At 40.8% G+C, this 20,894-nt stretch overlaps 1 protein-coding gene across 1 annotated transcript; it reads left to right on the top strand.

The window, feature by feature from the left end:
* The first annotated feature begins 495 nt into the window (after positions 1 to 495).
* LOC113451492 (vomeronasal type-2 receptor 26-like) lies at positions 496 to 9,744 on the top strand. Its single transcript, XM_087923128.1, has 5 exons — positions 496 to 672; positions 1,670 to 2,488; positions 5,018 to 5,242; positions 7,229 to 7,355; positions 8,846 to 9,744. The coding sequence occupies exons 1-5, from the start codon at positions 511 to 513 to the stop codon at positions 9,742 to 9,744; spliced, it is 2,232 nt and encodes a 743-aa protein (XP_087779254.1). The 5' UTR covers positions 496 to 510.
* The last annotated feature ends 11,150 nt before the right edge of the window (positions 9,745 to 20,894 follow it).

A 20,894-nucleotide genomic window follows, 5' to 3' on the forward strand; every position in this document is an offset into this window, starting at 1 on the left:
TGTGCATTAGCATAATTATGTAGAAAGCTCTTTGTCCTGCTATGACATATGCATGTAGCCTATAAACCATTATTAAAGGGTCTTTCATCCTGAGTAAACACTGTGTGCCGTGTGTTTATTTATTTACCATGAGAGGCTCAGGGCTCTGAGTTCAGGCCCTGTCGTCGCCAGGAGGCAGGCGGAGAAAAGCCACAAGTCATTTTTTTCAATGTCATTGTAACTTTGAACAGTCACTAAATTAATGATTTTAGGTCAAAGACTGCAAGTATTTTTCTTCCTCAATTAAATTTGCTGTTTCTCTCTCTGGATGTGAAAGAAGGTAGAAGTAAATGAGATGTTATGGCTGAATTTGGCATATCGATACATCATCTGATTTGCAGGAATCGAAAACTACCGATCTGGTACCTCTTGTCCTTCTTGATCGCCAGCCGTGAGATCAACAGGAATCCCCTCATCTTACCCAACATCACTCTGGGTTACAACGTCTATGACAATCATTTCAATGCAGAGATGAATGCTGAAGCCTTGCTAGATCTGCTTTCTGCTGGAGAAGCAAATGTTCCAAACTACAAATGTGGAAGACAGAAAAATATCCTGGCTCTCCTTGAAGGGACCGATTCTGACCTCTCCCGCCACATTGCAACCATGGTCAGCATCTATAAAATCCCACAAGTAAGTGTGGAAGTTTTCAGTATCACTGTGGCTCAAGATGCAGAAGGATCTTGACAGACGTGAACATTGGGCACGATCTAACAAAATGAAATTCAAGGGTGAAAAAAATAAGGTTCTACATTTAGGCAAGAAAAATCAAATGCACAGGTACAGTATATGTGGTACCTTGCTCAATAGTAGTAACTGTGAGAGGGATCTCGGAGTCCTAGTGGACAACCACTTAAATATGAGCCAGCCGTGTGCAGCAGCTGCCTAAAAAGCCAACACATGTCTAGGCTGCATAAACAGAGGAATAGAATCAAGATCACGTGAAGTGTTAATACCATTTTATAATGCCTTGGAAAGGCCACACTTGGAATACTGCATTTAGTTTTGGTCACCATGGTAAAAAAGATGTTGAGACTCTAGAAAGAGTGCAGAGAAGAGCAACTGAGATGATTAGGAGACTGGAGACTAAAACATATAAGGAACAATTTTAGGGTATGTCTAGTGCAATGAAAAGAAGGACTAGGGGAGACATGATAGCAGTCTTCCAAAATCTCAGGGGCTGCCACAAAGAAGAGAGAGTCAAACTATTCTCCAAAGCACCCGAGGGCAGTACAAGAAGCAATGGGTGGAAACTAATCAAGGAGAGAAGCAACTTAGAACTAAGGAGAATTTTCCTGGCAGTTAAAACAATTAATCTGTGGAACAATTTGCCTCCAGAAGTTGTGAATGCTCCAACACTGGAAGTTTTTTTTTTAATGTTGGATAACTATTTGTCTGAAGTGGTGTAGGGTTTCTTGCCAAGGCAGGGGGTTGGATTAGAAGACATCCAATGTACCTTCCAACTCTGTTATTCTATTCTGTTCTATTCTATGTTACTCATATATTACAAAAATGTGCTTTTTATAAAAGGTTGGAATTTCTGCATTATAGCCATTGTTTTAAAATGATGTACTTTAAACTGCACACAGTCATTTTACAGATCATTGTCAATTCCTTCCATTCTGTGCAGGTCTCTTATGCTTTTGTTTCGAATGACCTGAATGATAAAATCCAGTTCCCTTTCTTCTATCAGATGCTCCCAAAAGAAGGGATCCAATACACAGGGATTGTTAAAATGATCCAGTATTTCAAATGGACCTCAGTGGCTCTCATTGCTCCAGAATCAGACAACGGAGAAACATTCATGAAAACATTAAGACCTTTACTTGCCCAAAATGGCATTTGTGCTCTGTTCTCACAAAGCCTATCGGGAATCAGTACCAATCAATATACGCTAACAATTGATCTTTACTTCAAATGGAAGCAAGTCAATGTGTTTATTTACTATGCCGAGACCATGTTGCAATCTTCCTATTTCTATGGGATGGCATTTATTGACGAAATTCTGCACCTCTCAAAAATTTCTTCCTTAAAGAAAGTCTGGATCGTGACAGCCATGGGGGATCTCACTTTTAATATGTGGTATCAAGATTTCCAACAGGTTCACAGTATGTTCACCATTTCCATCCAGGCTAAGAAATGGATAAAGGATGACGCTGATCAATTTTTTCCTTCACTCTTGAAATTCGGCAACAAAGCTTTTCCGTGTTCATTTGAAAAACATGCGTTCTCGGTTAAAGGCTGGTTGAGATGCAGAGAGAATGAACAAATGGAAAATCTAAAGCAGAAGGAGATAGAAGCCAGCCTTTCTCTGGAGAGCCATCACATTTACAACTCTGTCTGGGGTGTGGCAAAAGCCCTAAGTGTTGCCTTGATCTCCATATCCAAATGGAGGATGCCAAAAGAAGATGGAAAGTCCTTGGAACTGAAAAGGATAAAACCTTGGCAGGTATTTGCTACTCTGTCAATCAAATCTCAGTTGAATATAATGATTATATAAATAATTGTATGTAATGGTTGTATAAACAGAGGCATAGAATCAAAATCACGTGTAATATTAGTTGTTGCTGTTGTTAGTTGTGAAGTCATGTCCGACCCATCGTGACCCCATGGACAACATTCCTCTAGGCCTTCCTGTCCTCTACCATCCTCTGGAGTCCATTTTAGCTCCCGCTGACTGCTTCAGTGACTCCATCCAGCCACCTCTTTCTCTGCCATCCCATTCTTTTTGTTTTCCCCTCAATCTTTCCCAGCATTAGGCTCTTCTCCAGTCAGTCCTTCCTTCTGATCAGGTGGCCGAAGTATTTGAGTTTCAACTTCTGGCCTTCTAAAGAGCAATCAGTATTGATCTCCTCTAGGAATGATTGGCTGATCTCATTGCAGTCCATGGGACTTGCAGGAGTCTTCTCCAGCACCAGAGTTCAAAGGAAATATTAGGACCACTTTATAACATTTTAGTAAGGCCATGCTTGGAATACTGCATCACACAAGGGTCACCACACTACAAAAAAGATATTGTGACTTTGTAAAAAATGCAGAGAAGAGCAATTAAAATGGCTAAAGGTCTGGAGACTAAAACATATGAAGAATGGTTGCAGGATTTGGGTTGGCTAGTCTGGAGAAAAGGGGTGACATGATAGCTGTCAGGATTCCGGCAGTTACTCCAATTAAATCATGAGCCTCGAGCCACACTCCCAAAACTAAAAAGGATTTATTAGAAGTTAACATTCTACATCCAGCATTAACCTGGGCATATCAAAATCTGAGATATGTAATTCACTGTCACCCTTGATCTTGCTTCCCACTCCCCACCCCTCTGGGTGTATCATCCAATGAAAAACGCCCATAGACAACAGTTATCAATCAGGCTCTCCAATTAGATTTTTGCACGGCAGAAGCTTCAGTCATTTAATCAGTCTCTGAAGAAAATATGAATGGAAAGTACTTTCGATTCCACACTGCTGCCTACGCTTTGAAACCACGCCCCTTCTTTCTGTTGAAAACTATAAAATGTGCATACAAAATGTTTTATGAATTGACAATAGCAATATTTCAAGATGGTCTTCAGCAAAGAAGAGGGGGTCAAATTATTTTCCAAAGCACCAGAAGGCCAGACAGGAAAAAATGGGTGGAAACTGATCAAGGAGAGAAACAAGCTAGAACTAAAACAATTAACCAATGGAGTCTTCAAAAATTGTGGGTGGAAGTTTTTAAGAAGAAACTGGACAGGCACTTCTCTGAAATGATATAGCGATAGCACTTAGACTTAAATACCATTTCACAGTGCTTTACAGCCCGCTTTAGGCATTTTACAGAGTCAGCCTATTGCACCCAACAATCTGGGTCCTCATTTTTATCAATCTCAGAAGAAGGTTGGAAGGCTGAATCAACCTTGAGCTGGACAGAATCGAATTGCTGACAGTCGGTGAATTTGCCTGCAGTACAGTGTTCTAACCACCACACCACCATGGTTCAATATAGGGTATAGATAGTGTTTCCTGCTTGATCAAGAGGCTGGATTAGAAGTCCTCTGAGGTCCCTTCCAGCTCTATTATACTCTAATAGTTATTTTTAAAATTAATTATGCAGGATTTTATTATTTTCTCTATTATATTATATTATTTTTTATATTTTATTATTTATATTTTATTTGACTTTTTTCAGTTTTCATTTTTTATTATTAATACTGTAAGTATAGGTTATAGGTCACGTTTTACTTTTAGAAGTAGTTTTCATTTTGGAGGCAAATGCACAACAGTGAGAAGGCATCCATCAAAGGGGTTTAAATTGCACATCTCATAACACATACTAGAAAAAAATACTCGAGGAAAATTGGGTTTCTCCAAACAGTAATGTTTCACATCCATTTGAATAGAGGACCATTAATCAGTTGGGATTAATGTCTGGAAAGTTGAAAAAACACTGCAGAAGAAAGTCAGGAGAAACATGTCCATTGTCAGCCTTGAAAGCCATATTTTACTTAGAAGCTTCGAGGCTGCCCCATTTACTGCCAGGAAATTTGGGAAGCGGGGTTTCATAGAGAGGTGGAAGATTAGACTCAACAACATTATTTCTGTGAAAGTCAAGGACATGTCACCCTGCACCTGTAGAGGAGTGTCCAGGGGGATGTCTCCAGTTGGAATGAAGACTTGATTGGACCATGTGATGAACTGGTGGGTGCAGGGGGTGAATCTTTGAATTCTCTTTTGGGAAGGAAAAACTCAAAACTCTCAGATTCGGGTTTTCCCAGATGTGACAACTCTAATAAAATGGAACTCTGAGAAAATGCTTGTCTCAGAGTTTATGGGTTTGGAGTTTGTTGTCTGGAACGGTGACATCCACGTTCTTCCTTGATGTGAAACTATTTCCTTTGCTAGTGGACTGAAGGATTCCATCATGGGAATGATACCATAGAGACTGATTCTTTCTTCTATAAAATGGGTTTTTCTTGTTGATGTCAATGTGTTTACTTTTCTAGTTTCACTCTTTCCTGAAAACCTATCAGTTTTACAATTCCATGGACGGTGTGTATCTGGGCAAGAATGGCGAGCTGGCAGCTGATTTTGACCTTGTGAACTGGTTGTGGTTTCCCAACAAGTCTGTAGCCAGAGTGAAGTTTGGGAGTTATGCAAGACAGAGTTCCCAGGAATCCATCTTTGTCATTGACCAGCAAGCTGCTCTCTGGCCCCAAAAGTTTAACAAGGTGGAGGAAACTATTTCATTCCTATTTTACCTTTCATCATTGTCATCCATTTAGTACAGTTTCTTTAAAGTCTCTGAAGCCCTTCAAGGTTTCAGAAGAGTTGCAGAGCCTCATCCAACTCTTGTGGTTTACATATTCCATAAATATGCCTGATTCAGAAAGTTTGGATTATCTGAACATTTTATTCTTATTTTCATAACACTTTCTATAATTGGTGTATGTTACAAATGTGGACCAGTCCCAAGATGAAATGGGTCAACTCACCATGGCCATCTTGTCACAGCCAACTTACCACAGCCTACTCACCAGAACCAACTCACTACGGCCAACTCACCATGGGACAACTTCAGCAGTGGGATCCTACCTCTTCCACTATGGATTTCCTGATTGTGCGCATGCAGCTTTCCACACACCAGCTGAGACCTGCAGCACCAATCAGCTGAGAGGATAAAGAACAGAAAGGGGTGGATAAAAGGGCCGATTCTGCACTTTTCTCTTCTTTCTCTTCTCAGCTGATCATCAGAGGATTTTTTTACTACATGTTCGGCCGAACCGGTAGGAATTTTTGGCTACCAGTTCATCCAAACTGGGCTGAACCAGTATCATATCACCACTGGACAACTTGCTGAGCACAATTAACCAAAGGACAATTCAATAATTCAATTTAATTATTTAAAAATAATTGAAAAATTATTTTAAATGTTTGCTATTCGGATTTCATTTTCTCACTTTTTTGTGTCCTTTCTTTAATGATTCTATCCCACCGTTTCTTTGATATTAGTCTAACTCTTTTCACAGCAAGTTGGTTGCAGCGAATTAGCCAGATCTATAGCAATAGCAATAGCATTTAGACTTATATACTGCTTTATAATATTTTACATCCCTCTCTAGGCGATTTTACAGAGTCAGCCTCTTGCCCCCAACAATCTGGGTCCTCATTTTACCCTCCTTGGAAGGATGGAAGATTGAGTCAACCTTGAGCCTGGTGGGATTTGAACTGACAAATTGCAGGCAGCCAGTAGTCAGCAGAAATGGCCTGCAGTACTGCATTCTAACCACCGTACCACCAAGGCTCTGGTCTATCCAGAAATACCTGCAAACTACAACTGATAATGAACTATAGAAAAACATTGCAAAACAACCTGAAGCAGCAGATTCACAGGAAGAGATAATTTGCTTGTTTCTCTTTTTTTGCAAGTTTGGACTAACATGATCATGTGGCTCATAATTTTTTTTACCAAAATAAAACACATGTAATGCAATAAACATTTCCCAGTGGTGGCTCTTAATAAGGATTTCTGGAAAAGCTCTATTTTATTATTTCTCTCAAAAGCCAACAAAGTTGAGGCAAACATACAACAATCTCCCATTGCTAAGTATTCCACAGTCTGGAGCAGTGGTTGTATTCAACCGGTTCACACCAGTTTGGGCAAACCAGTAGCAAGGTTTTGGCATGGGTCGCTGAACCGGTAGTAACTTCTGGCTGGCCACATATCTCACCCAGTCGCCACTCGCTCGATTGCCCTGCAGGCCTGATGCTTACCCACCCAGTCACTCCTTAAAGTAGTTTTTCCCCCTCCCAACAGTCAGCTGTTCCTAAGATCAGCTGTGCTGGGATTCCCCTCACTTGCTTACTGCTTTGTCCAGGAGGCTTTCCTAAGGCCCAGGAAGACAAAAAAATGGGGGGAGTCCTACCAAAAAACCATACCCACCCAGTCACATGTCCATGTCCCCTAGCCACACCCACAGAACCAATAGTAAAAAAATTTGAATCCCACCACTGGTCTGGAGGCAGAAAAGAAGAAAACCTTCCCCTAGACTCAGCTCTGTTCGCACAGAAGGGAGATTCTCTAGATAAACTGCTGCTTCCATTAAATGCGCCTAATCTTTGTTACAGGCTTAAATTTCAATTGAATTTGGCTTGGCTCTACTATTCCTTTCCTTTGATATGAACTGTAATATTTATGTTCTGGCTTCTGTGCTCAGAGCCTGCCTCCCTCCAGGTGCGTGGAAAGTTGTCGTTCTGGATACTTCAGGGAGAGCCAGGAAGGGAAGCCCATCTGCTGCTACAGCTGTGTTCCCTGTGCAGAAGGGACCTTCTCCTCTCAAGAAGGTGGGTGATTCCAGAGGGAAGCAGTCCTTCAATAACAGAAGAGCAAAATTGGAAGGGACCGTTGAGGTCTTCTAGTCATTCCCCTGTTTATTCTGTATAATAAACTATACTATTCAGCATCTTTCTCCCAGCATGGAACTGAACTAGGGTTTACTTCCAAGAATCTGAATAGAAAGATGCTTGATGATTAACTGGCAACTCATTAATCTGAGCTTCCACACAGAAAAGCAGAAAGATGCCCTGGCATTTAAGACAGTTGATTGCAGCCCCTAAAAGTTTACCTTTGGTTTTTCTATGTTTTTAGCCATGGACCATCTCTGGTGGTGACATAGAAAAGCTAGACTAGTGGCAGGAGACCATAGGTATTATCATTCTCCTCTCAGGAAAGTTGGTGACTCCAGAGTGAAACATTCCTTCAATAACAGAACAACAGTGTTGGAAAATAACTTGGAGATTTACTAGTATACCCCACTGCTCACTCTGGACAATGAACTATGCCATTCTGGACAAATGGCTGTCATATCTCTTCTTGAAAACCTCCAGCGATGAATCACACTTGGGTTTTTCTTGCCTAAATGTAGTACTTTACTATTTTTCACCTTCGAATTTCATTTTGTTAGATAGGGGCCACTCTTCAAATCTCTCAAGATGCTTCTGTATCTGAAGCCTATTTTCTAAAAGTGTTGACTATTGATGTTGTCTGCATATTTGATGAGTTCCCCTTCTATCCCCTCATCTAAAACATTGATGAAGATGTGGAAGAGTACTGGGCCTAAGACAGAAGATTGGAGTACCCCACTGCATACTTCCCTTCATGTAGTTGCAGTTCCATGAAGGACTACAGGTTAAGTGCAGTTGGTCAGCCACAGGGATTGGATTCTACTGGTTCAGCCCAGTTCGGAAGAACCAGTAGCTCCAAAGATCAGCTTTGAGCGCACCAGTTTGCTCTGATGAACAGTTGTTAGGCCCACATGTCTCCCTCGGTTCTAGTCTGTGCTTGATTTTCAGGTTTTCCAGCTCAGCTGATTTGCACAGCACAGCGAATTGCCGCACATCAGCTGTTTTACACACAGGGCTCACAGCAGGTGAGTTGCAAATGCTGTCTGCGTACATGAAGCATTTGTTTAGTGTGCACATACACAAAGGGTGCACTCATTGAACCAGTTGTTACACAAGTTGAATCCCACCCCTGGTCAGGCAGTAACAAATCCATCCAGTAGCAGTACTCTCTTATTAAACAAAACATATGTATTAATAAGATTAACCTGAATAGAAAGATGGTGAACTCACACCTCATTAATCTGAGCTCCCACACTGAAAAGCAGAAAGATGCCCTGGGATTTAATATAGTTGAACAAAGTGCATAAAATTGTACCTTTGGTTTTTCCATTTTTTAGCCATGTGGTAGCATGTGGTACCATCTCTGGTGGTTGCATAGAAAAGGTAGACTAGTGGCTGGAGATGATAAGCACTATTTTTCTTCTCTTCAGATGCAGATTATTGCACCAAATGTCCAGAAGATCAACATCCAAATAAGGAGCGAGATAAATGTTTCCCTAAGGAATTAACTTACCTGGCCTTCAATGACAATCTGGGGACCACCTTAACTTCTCTTGCATCCTCTTTGGCATTAATTACTACTCTAGTCTTAGCAATCTTTATTAAATATAGAGAAACTCCCATTGTCAAAGCCAACAACCGTGACCTCTCTTACATCCTCCTTACCGCTCTCCTGCTTTCCTTCCTGTCCGCATTTCTCTTCATTGGACGACCAAACAGAGCCACCTGCCTTCTCCGACAAACTACCTTCAGCATCATCTTCTCAGTGGCTGTTTCTTCTGTCTTGGCCAAAACAATCACAGTTGTGTTGGCTTTTCTGGCCACAAAGCCAGGAAACAGAGTGAGAAAATGGCTTGGAAAGAGTTTGACCAACTCCATCATCCTTTCTTCTTCCAGTGTACAGGTAGTCATCTGCAGCATCTGGCTGGTGGTTTCTCCCCCATTTCCTGATTCTGACATGCAGTCTCAATCAGGAAAGATTGTGCTTCAATGCAATGAAGGGTCTCTTACCATGTTTTATGTTGCTCTTGGTTACATGGGATTCCTGGCTGCCATCTCCTTTGTGGTGGCTTTCCTGGCCAGGAACCTCCCGGGGGCCTTCAATGAAGCCAAGCTGATCACTTTCAGCATGCTACTCTTCTGCAGTGTCTGGATCTCCTTTGTACCCACCTACCTGAGCACCAAAGGGAAATACATGGTGGCTGTGCAGATCTTCTCCATCTTGGCCTCCAGTGCTGGCTTGCTGGGCTGCATCTTTATCTCTAAGTGCTACATTATGTTATTAAGACCAGATCTGAATACAAAAGAGCAGCTAATTGTGAAAACTTAAGTTAGCAACTGACTCTTGTACATTTTTCCACAATGTCACCATTTCTCACAAATCTGTGTTCTAAAAAGTCTTGTAATGGAAAATGTGTATTTTTTATTCTGGGCTGCAAAAAAATATATTCAAATCTATGAGCAATATTTCAGCTGTCACACTTAGTTATTTTTAATGTATAATTACGTATTGTATGTATTTCCTATTCTTTATACCTATATAGTTTGACTAATTTTTCAGAATTAGAATCTAAAGTTATTATTCAGACCTTTCCATGTATATATTGACCTGCCTTTCTCTAGCAGCCAGTGGATCAGGATTTGGTGTTACATTTCTGTGATTTGGCATTGCTGGTTCCAAAAGTACTTTTTTCCCAAGAAACTCCAGTTGCGCTTTGGAAAAAACTCCTTTGGGACTACCATGACCTAGATGATTGAGAATCTCCATAGATGTCACATTATAGGCTTTGTGTCATATTATGTCAACACATAAAGGATCCAAATCTTTGGATTTGACCATCTGTTTATTCTCTTTCCCCTTGTTTTTGTGGGATTAAACCCTTTATTCATCTTTTGGATTTTTTTTTCTTTTGCATTGTTGTTTTCAGCAGGCTTTAGGATATTTCAGTGAGTCTATTATTCCTATATTGCTTGTAAGTGAAAAAAAGAAAGTTTGTCTTATGTCAATGCCAACTCTGATTCTCTTGAAGAAAAATCAATAGTGGGGAACTCCTAAATTTCTGTCCTATTTGTGACTTTAAATTGTCCACATCAGAGGTGGGATTCTACTGATTCAGCCAGGTTTGGCTGAATCAGTAGCTCCAAAGATCAGCTGGGAGCAAACTGGTTCGCTCCGAAGATCAAGGTATTTCCTTTTTTCCCCAACCATCAGCTGTTTTCTGCAGATCAGCTGTGCTGTGTGATTTTCTAGCTAATCTAAAATGTGTGGCACAGCTGATTGCCCCCTTGCTGTTGTACTGCTTCACCCAGGAGGAAATCTTTTTTTTGTCTACTGGACCTCAGGGAAGCCTCCTGAGAGCAAAAACAGGGTGTGGGGAGTGCTGTGCCTACCCCTTTTTTGCTCCCAGGAGGCTTCCTTGAGGCCCAGTAGGCCAAAAATCCACACCCACCCAGTCACATGACCATGCCCACCTCACCAAGCCCATCTAGCCAAGTCCACAGAACTGGCAGTTTAAAATTTTGCATCCCACCCACGGTCCACACCCTTGTCAAAATGAGCTATGTTTTGTCTCCTCAAGCAAGATGCTTCTGCTTCAGAGTCCAAACACTTTGTGGTGGGTTTGTAAAGCCAGGTTAGGACAAGATCTCACCTGTGTGGCCTCTCTTGACCCATCACTCCTGGTGCTCTCCGTGGTTCATGGATGAGTTGCAGATTTTGGAAAGCATTAAAACAGTGGCCCACAACCTTTTGGGCACTAAGGACTGGTTCCATAGGGTGAAGCTTTTCTGCGGACCAGAGACAGTATGGTTTCACATGCTGCCTGTATCCCACAAATGGGGCTTTACTTGTTTCCATGGCCTGGTTTCTGACATGCTTTAGACCCGTGTTGGTCCACAGATTGGAGGTTGGGGACTCTTGGATTAAGAAATGCCTAGAATGCCCCTGGAGGAAAATGAAGGATGCCTCCGACTGGATATGACTTAGAACTGCTATTAAGTCCTATATTGTGCTCAAAGGAGTGACAAAATATTATTATTTCTCTGCCCTTATTGAATCTGCAGAGCTCAGGACCTAGGAAAGAAAGACCTGTCAACTCTTAAAATATTTCTATGGTCTTTTTAGAGTTGCAAACAGAAAGGGAGGAGGGAGCAGGATGGCAGCTTGCAAACCGAAAGTGCATTCCATAAATGTTTTCAAAGATGACAAGTTTCTGCCATGCAAAATTCTAACTGGAGAGCATGATTGATGACTCTTGGATATGGATGTGTCCCATTGGAGAATATGAATTACGATATACCCAGGGTGTGAAGGGGAAACCAGGGTCAAGGGTGACAGTGAATTATGTGTCTCAGAGTCGGCTACACCCAGGCAGTGCTGGACATTTTAACTCCCAATAAATCATTTTGAAGTTTTGGAAGTTTGGCTCGAGACTCATGATTTAAATGGGGGAAACTGCTGGAATCCTGACAACACCCTTGATTCAGTAGTGGGATCCTACCTGTTCAGTGATTGTGCACATGTGCACTTAACACACGTGCAGCTTTCCCCACACCAGCTGAGTCCTGCAGTTCCAATCAGCTGAGAGGAAAAAGAGGAGAAAAGCACAGGAGCGATGAGAGGGCCGATCCTGTGCTTTTCTCTTGTTTCTCCTCTCAGCTAATCATCCCATGCTTTTGTTCCTCCTCTCAGCTGATCATTGGAGTCTTTTTCCTTACTACCGGTTCGGTCAAACCAGGTCAAACCAGTAGCATACCACCACTACCTTTATTCCATTTGCTTGAAATGATAAGATTTTTTTTTTTTACTAAGGTTAAGAGGTTGCAGTGAAAGGGAAAGCTAGATCTGGAGGTTCCAACTAATGAATCCAACCAATTTAGCACTCCGAGACTCACCACTTTCTCAAAGAATGGTTTTATTGAAGTACATCATTTAATAGCTCTAGCTATTTCTCACGCTTTCAGTATATTTAGGGCATGGCTTGGATGGTTGGTGCCACAAAGCAGTTTCACATCCTGTTCCCAAGCCAGGTGTCCTTGAAGACTAGTATATGTCAGTTCTCACATCTCTGGTTTCCATCAGAGCGATCACCCTCCTTCCCTCTCATCTTCATTCTCTATCTTCCATTTCCTTCCTCCTCCTCCCCATCCACAATTTATGACAGTATACTAGCAAAGAGTAAAAGATGAAAATCTGACATTCCTTAGGGGAATACTTTTACCGCCATGTGTCGCCCCTATTACATGCTTTTGAAACTCATAACTTTATTTAATATCTTCAAAAGCAGAATTCACACCATATACAATATCCTAAACTCTGGTCTCCCTTCACTGGGCCTTCTGATTAGTTTGAACATCTCATGTCTCCCTCCATGTGCCTCTAGGGAGTCAGTTTGGAAGAAGATTGTAGTAGTTGTTTTTTTTCTCCTTACAATTTTTCGAATAAGGAGATTCTTGTTTATCTTCTGAACAACTCTCCAGGGATGTTTCTCCAAGGCTGACTTTGAGATATATATCAGAACACAAAAGAACACAAGACAACTTGCTTTCTAATCTTAAAGGACAACAACACAAATGCCTCTTGCATCACTGAGAACTGAAGTTGAGGACAGGAGACATGAAGAGGATTCCTTCCTGAAGATATCCTTCATAAATAAAGACGTATTGGTTCCCCTTGCATCAGGAAAGCTGCTAAAGACATAAACTGCTTCTAATCTTTTCCCTAATTGATTCTGCAGAACAGGTGAGCAACTAGCTAAGCCAGATATGCACATATACAACACCATTTGGGCTATGGCCTGAGCCCTAAGTTTGGCCTTTCTCCTCAGAGGGAAGAGAAGGAAGCTAGAGGAAATGGGAAAGACCTTGGAAGTAGAAAGGCTACAACCTTGGCAGGTATTTCCTTTTCCATCTGCTGAAGACTCTTCAATTAAAATTATTTATAAATGATTTTAAGGAAAAAATTATCATATGGAGAGCAGAAGTATCAGTTTCTATTTTTGGTGGAACTCTCTGGTGTTTCTGGAGAATGGCATATTCTCTGTTTTTTCTCTGCAGGAAGGTACCTTTTATCCAGATAAAAGGTTTTCTCCACAGAATCACCATATATTTTGGAGTATAAGATGCTCTGAAGTATAAAATGCACCTATCTGCCTCTGCCTCCCAACAATTTGCCTCCTTGCAGAAAACAGCAAAGCCAACTTCAGCACAGACTGATTAGCACAAGTGCCCCATTTTTTGGCCTTTGCATCCTGTTTTCGGGCTCTGTGTGCCCCATTGTTGGGCCATTCTGGGCAGGGGGGATTGGGACAGGCCAAAAATGGGTCAGGCAGAGACTGAAAATGGGATGCAGAGGCTGAATATGGGGCATGCAGCGGCAGCAATAGGTGATGGCAATCCCTGCACCCTGAAACAGCTGATCAGCAGGAGACCAATCCAACTGACAATCAACTGCTTGTGCTAATCAGGCTATGCTGAAGCTGAAACAAGCTGTTTGCTGCAAGGAGGCAAATTGCTGGGAGGCAGAGGCCAAAGGGTGGGGGGTGGCAGGTGGGCAGGGCTTTGGCCATATTCACTGTATAAGACACATATACATATCCACCCACTTTTGGGGATGGAAAAAGTGTGTCTTATACTCTGAAAAATATGGTAAACTGAATGCCCTAAGCTGGTTTCTTATAGGGCATTTCTTCTGTCTGCAGTGACCCCTCCCGCCTCCTTTCCACCAAAATGACACCAAAAGGATTACATAGGATTAAAAATATTGCTCTTTTCAAAAGGCTGTAGAGTTTCTTTGTTCATACAGATGTTCTTATCATTCCAGTTTCATCCTTTCCTAGAAGATCCCCAGTTCTATAACCATTCCATGGATGGGGTGTATCTGGGCAAAAACAGAGAGCTGGCAGCTGACTTTGACATTGTGAAGTGGTTTTGGTTCCCCAACAAATCTGTGGTCAGAGTGAAATTTGGGAGCTTTGCAAGACACAAATCCCAGGATGCCAAGTTTCTCATTGACCAGGATATGATTATGAGGTCCCAATGGTTTAAGAATGTAAGGGTAATCATTAACTGTAGTCCGGTTTCTCCCCTTCAATATCATCATACTTTAACACATTCCCAGTCAACTTCTTCAAATTTTGTGAAGCTCTGCAAGGATTCATAGTAATTGTCAATTCGTAAAGCATTTCTATGCCTGTTTTAGAGTTGCCATAAACAAGGGTAGGGAGGTAATCTGAAGGAGCAATATGGTAGTTTAAAACCAGAAGTACATTCTATCATTATCTTTTTTAAAGATTGTAACCAGGCTACTGGATCTTATGCCCACAAAAACCCTTAATTGGAGAATGTGATTGATGACACTTCTCCCATGAACGTGCTTCATTGGAGCATCTGGTTTATGATACACCCAGGGGGAAAACAGGGTCACAGGTGACTGTAAATTACGTATGCCAGAGTTGGCTTCATACAGGCTAATGCTGTTCATGTTGTTCCTAATAAATCTTTTGGATTCTTTTGAAACTTGGCTCAAGGCTCATGATTTAATTAGGGCAATTGCCGGAATCCTGACAGCAGTCACAGAGAACATCTTATAAACTGAAACCCTGATTTTCCCATTCTTCAATTGATTCAGGGGCTCTGGTTTGGATTTCCAGTTCAAACAATGCCCTTTCTTTTTATTTGTATAATACTTTTCATTGTTGTCATATTTTACAGAAATGGACAGGGAAGCTACCAGTCTTAATTTCTTCAAAAAATGAGCAATAGAAAAAAAATAGCAAAAATTGAGGTAGAAGATTCACAGGGAGACATGGATTTTTTAATGTTTTTGTTCTTCTTGTTGTTGTTGTTGCACTGTTTGTGTATTTGATTTTGGACCATCATAATTACATATCGTGTGCTTTTAAAAAAAAATAAAGCATGCACAATTGCTGAAATATTATGCTGCTCATTTAAAAGGTTGCCAGGAAAAACTCCACCTTACCATTTCTCTCAAAGGCCAACAGAGACAAGTCAACGATAATCTCCCACTGAAAACTATTCCAAAATGGACAAGTGAAAAAGAAGAAAATTACAACAATTAATCAGTGGAACCTCCAGGTTTCCTGCCTAGGCAGGGAGTTGGACTAGAAGACCTCCAAGGTCCCTTTCAACTCTGTTATTCTATTCTATTCTATTCTATTCTATTCTATTCTATTCTAAACTTTCCTAGACTCCATCTCTTTGATCTCACCAAAAGCATATTCTCAGGATATTCATCTTCTTCAATTAAATGGTTAAATTAAAGGTTTGGCCTGGATCTAAACTGCTCATTAAGGACCCTTGCCAACTCTGCCTTACAATTCCTTTCTTTTAATATCTACCCACATAGATAGTTCTTTCACCCTGCAATGGCCTTAATCCTGCAGTGGATAGACAAAGGCTAAAATGATGATGATGATGATGATGATGATAATGATGATGATGATGATGATGATGAAACAGTCCTTTATGTTCCCCATTTTTCTGCATAGAGTCTGCTTCCCACCAGTTGTGTGGAAAGTTGTGTGCCTGGATTTTTCAAAGTGGGTCAGGAAGGGAAGCCTGTTTGCTGCTATGATTGTGTTCCCTGTGCAGAAGGGACTGTCTCCTCTCAGGAAGGCGTGTGAGTACAGAAGCAACCCTTCAGTGAAAAAGCTAACAATTTTCCCTGTGTGAAGATTTGACTTTGCATAGTTGATTTCTGAAACATGTTGAATAGAGTGGAATAGAGTGGGCTGTCATCAAAAAGACTAATAGTTTCTTAATCTGTTTCTGAAATAAATCATACATCTAAAATAAAACTTGCTGTCAACTCATAAAATAGTTCTGTGGTCTTTTTAGAGTTGCCAATAAAAAGGGAGGGGGAAAGGGGTTTGAAAGAGCAGTGTGGCAGCTTGGAAATCAAAAGTGCATTCCATAAATAGTTTTCAAAGACAGTTTCTAGGTGACCGAAGTTTCTGCCATGCAAAATTCTCACTGGTGAACATGATTGAGGACTCTTGGCTATGGATGTGTCCCATTGGAGAATATGAATTATGATACACTCAGGGGTTGGGGGGAAACCAGGATCAAGGGTGACAATGAATTGGAGTCAGAGTCGGCTACACCCAGGCAGTGCCGGACATGTTAACTCCAATAAATCCTTTTATAAGTTTTGGAAGTTTGGGTCAAGATGCATGATTTAATTGGGGTAACTGTCGGAATCCTGACACATGAACTGCAATAGGAAGAAAGAACAGAGATGATGAACTGGCTGAACCGAGCAAAATAATAAGTTCTAACTTCAGTCACTCACTGCTGTTTTAAGGCAGAAAGATGCCCCTTCACAGTCACAGATACCCAGAAAATATCTTAACTATTGCCATTGAAAATAAAACAGTTGTGGCTGAAGCTGATGCTATTTTTTGTCTCTGCAGACGCAAATTATTGCACCAAATGTCCAGAAGATCAACATCCAAATAAATAGCGAGATGAATGTCTCCCGAAAGGAAAAACCTACCTGGCCTATAATGATAGTCTGGGGGCCATCTTGGCTTCTCTTGCACACTTTTTGACCTTAACTACCCTTCTTGTTTTAGCAATCTTTGTTAAATACAGAGAAACAGCCATCATCAAAGCCAACAACCAGGACCTTTCCTACATCATCTTGTTCTCCCTTCTGCTTTCCTATTTGACTTCCTTCCTCTTCATTAGCCAGCCAAGGAGAGCTACCTGCCTTCTCTGACAAACAGCCTTTAGTATCATCTTCTCAGTTGCTATATCTTCTGTCTTGGCCAAAACTATCACAGTTGTGTTAGCCTTCCTGGCCACAAAGCCAGGAAACAGAGTGAGGAGATGGCTGGGGAAGTGGTTAGCCAACTACATCATTCTTTGCTCTTCCACAGTCCAAGTGGTCATCTGCAGCATCTGGTTGGTGGTCTCCCCTCCATTTTCTGATTCTGACATGCAGTCCCAACCAGGAGAGATTGTATTTCAATGTAATGAAGGATCCCTTGCCATATTTTATGTTGCCCTTGGCTACATGGGCTTTCTGGCTGCCATCTGCTTCACGGTAGCATTTCTGGCCTGGAATCTGTCTGGGACCTTCAACAAAGCCAAGATGATCACCTTCAGCATGCTAGTCTTCTGCAACATCTGGATATCCTTCGTTCCCACCTACCTGAGCACCAAAGGAAAGTACAGGGTGGCTGTGCAGATCTTCTCCATCTTGGCTTCCAGTGCTGGCCTGCTGGGCTGCATCTTCATTCCCAAATGATATATTATCTTATTAAGATCAGATATGAATACAAAGGCACAGCTAATTGTGAAAACATAGACCAACAACTGATTCTTACTCATTTCTCCCCCAAATGCTGTCACCATACCCATTCTTTGTTTTAAAAGCTCTTGCTATAGAAAGTGTGCTGATTTTGTTAAACTGTTCTAGGTTGAGATATTCTCTTTTTTATTACTATAATCTTAAAGTCACTCCTTGTACATTTCACTTCCATACACTATATGAAGCAGCCACAGGACAATGTAGGATTATCAAGCTTTTGTTTTGTTTTGTTCTGTTTTGTTCTGTTTGCCAACTCTGATGGATCACCTACTATGAAATACTATATAACCACTTTTTGAGAGGGAGGGATAACTTAGAGAAATGCAACTGTATAATGTGCAAGTTTTAAATGGAGGAAATGTAACACCACGTACTTGAAATTAGATAGCAAGTTAAAAGATTTTGCAAAAAGAAGATAAGCAGCAGAAACCACAAGTAAGGGCAAATGGACACATAGACTAAAAGCAAGGTAGAACTCCACCCAAAACGATGATAGCTTTGTGAAATTTTACTTTCCTTTTTCTTGAAATCAAATGTATAAAAGATTGTGTTTTGCTGTTGTTCAGGGTCTCAGTTTCTTTAGCGGCTGGGACCCTTTTTGCTGAAGTGTTTCAATAAAAGTTTTGTGAAAGTCCATCACTTGTGTCTCTGCTCTGATCGACTTCTGCACCAGGCTGACTCATTTTTGGGACAACTCCCTTTTGGTTGCACCCAACCCTACTTCCAGTTTATGGTAGGCTTATTGGTAGGGCATAAGGTTGCAATGGCAGCAGTTTAATATTTGTGATGACATCAGTGCACAAAGTGTTGATGTCAGTGCACAAAGAATGCAGGGCTTCAATGACATTATCACAACCAGTTTAGCCTGATGGCATATCTACCACTAACTATTCTTTTGGAGATCTACAGGCCGAGCTCCCACTTACTTTCCCCTCTGAGGCAAACTTTCAGTATATAAAAATTATGAGCTCGAATAGACATGGTAATAGAACAGCCAATGGGGACTGTTTGGATTAGATTTGGCAATAGGTCAGCCAATGGGGATTGTTTGAATAGACATGGTAGCAGGTCAACCAATGGGGACTGTTTGAATAGACATGGTAACAGGTCAGCCAATGGGGACTGTTTCGAAACTGAAATATAGTATTTGTTTGTATGGGGCCATAAGAGACAGTTTGTAGCCTTGATGTGCCTTAGACTTGCTGAACTGTATAAAAGAGTTGGTTTGTCCTTGTATCTTTCCCTTTGTAAATCTTTGCCTCTGTATCTCTCTACTTGCTTCTATGAATATTGCTTCTGTGTTCCTGATTTGGTATGCTGACTTCTCCTTCATGGTATTGTATATAAAAAAGTTTCTTATGTAGATGAATCCTGCAGAATTATTTAATTGTGTGCTGTTTGGATGATGTGCTGCAAACTCTGACACAAACCTCTTCTTCTTTGTGTTTCTAAGGAAAATTGGACACGACAAATGTCTTCTTCTTTATTGGTTTATTCTACAGTTAAGGACAAACCCCAGGTTGTGTGGCTTGAAGATGCAATATTAGAAAGTTAGGATAATTAATCAATTAATGAATTAAAAGGTGGCCTTCACATTTTTCTGTGGCATCTTATAATAAGGACATAGAAGGATCTTAATATTCTTTCGAACTCTTAGCCATTGCTTTGTTGAAGAAATTTTGATTTCACAATGGTTGGAATACTTTATTTTTGTTCCAACCCATTGTAAAATCAAAAGTTCTTTAATTGAGAACTTTTAGATACCCTAATTACTTATTTCAAATGAATTAATGGCTTAGGAACCTCCCATAAATCCCATCATTGGTAATATTGATAAAATAATAAGACAGATTAAATTTAGGATGAAAAACTCTATGTCTATGGAAATCTTCAGTCATCCAAGTCATAGTTACCCCAAAGGTGCGTATTTCAAGAGGCAACTGGACTTCAAAGAACTCTTCAAAGAAATAACAAGGAAGTCCAGTTCCTCTTGAAAAAAGACATGAAAACTCTAGGTAGCAAATTCCTGACTTGAATATAGGCAACTGCAGAGAAAAACCAGACTTTCTATGAAAGATGCATCTGCCCTGAGCAGTGCCCTTGTTTCCAATAAACATGAGGAATTGGACTATTTTTATAGGAAACATACACAAACTAGGCAGAATTTTTGTTCCCATAAGAATGATCACCAACAATCCACAACTGGAATTGTCAACAGAGCATACATTGGTTAGAGGTGATCTCTGTGAGATTAGTTTAGTTTATTGTCATTGCACCTCATACAACAAAATTAAATGCCATCTTCAGTGTACATTATAACTGTAAAAATAAAATTCACACATCCTTCACATTCTATACAATTGAATTGAAAACTCCTGATATTGCATTAATATTGCACTGTACAGTAGAATTCAATATAGTTACTGCCCTGGGGTAGAAGCTGTTTTTCAGCCTATGTGTCCTTGTTTCAATAGTTCAATAGCTTTCAATAATTAACTTTAAAGGTTCCCCTCACACATATGTGCTAGTCGTTTCTGGTTCTAGGGGCCAATGATCCTCTCTGTTACAAAGCTGAAGAGCCAGAGCTGTCCGAAGACATCTCCATGGTCATGTCGGCATCATGACTAAATGCCGAAGGTGCATGGAATGCTGTTACCTTCCCACCAACGTGCTCCCTATTTTTCTACTTGCATTTTTACATGTTTTTGAACTGCTAGGCTGGCAGAAGCTGGGACAAGTAATGGGAGTTCACTCTGTTACGTGGTGCTAGGGATTCAAACCACCGAACAGCTGACCATTCTGATCAACAAGCTCAGCATCTTAGCCACTGAACCACCACTTCCTAATTAACCTTAAGAGTCCAAAAAACTGGCCTTAGATTGGATTCTGAGAAAATAAGCTAGCAAACTACACCTGTTCCAAACATTGACATATCCAGCTTGTGAATCAAAAATTATTAGGATGGAAGGATAAAACCATATAAATACAGAAGTTACAAAAAAATAAAGGTGAAGCAATTCTCTGTGGTTAGGTCTTTATCTGGGTCTGAAATAAACTGCTACTACAAACCATCGTAGGAAGCTCTCCTCTCCCTCTTCCTCAAAACAATTTACAAGGTGTTCCTTAAATGAGCCATGGTGGCACAG

Source organism: Pseudonaja textilis, chromosome 2, assembly GCF_049901715.1.
Source record: "Pseudonaja textilis isolate UNSWEBS1 chromosome 2, rPseTex1.2, whole genome shotgun sequence".
NCBI lineage: Eukaryota > Metazoa > Chordata > Lepidosauria > Squamata > Elapidae > Pseudonaja > Pseudonaja textilis.

Bases quoted from the DNA above. Each gene is read 5' to 3' on its own strand.
- LOC113451492 (XM_087923128.1), top strand. From the start codon at position 511: ATGAATGCTGAAGCCTTGCTAGATCTGCTTTCTGCTGGAGAAGCAAAT. The intron at 5,243-7,228 runs GTGGAGGAAACT...TTCTGTGCTCAG, and splicing joins GGCCCCAAAAGTTTAACAAG to AGCCTGCCTCCCTCCAGGTG. The intron at 7,356-8,845 runs GTGGGTGATTCC...TCTTCTCTTCAG, and splicing joins GACCTTCTCCTCTCAAGAAG to ATGCAGATTATTGCACCAAA.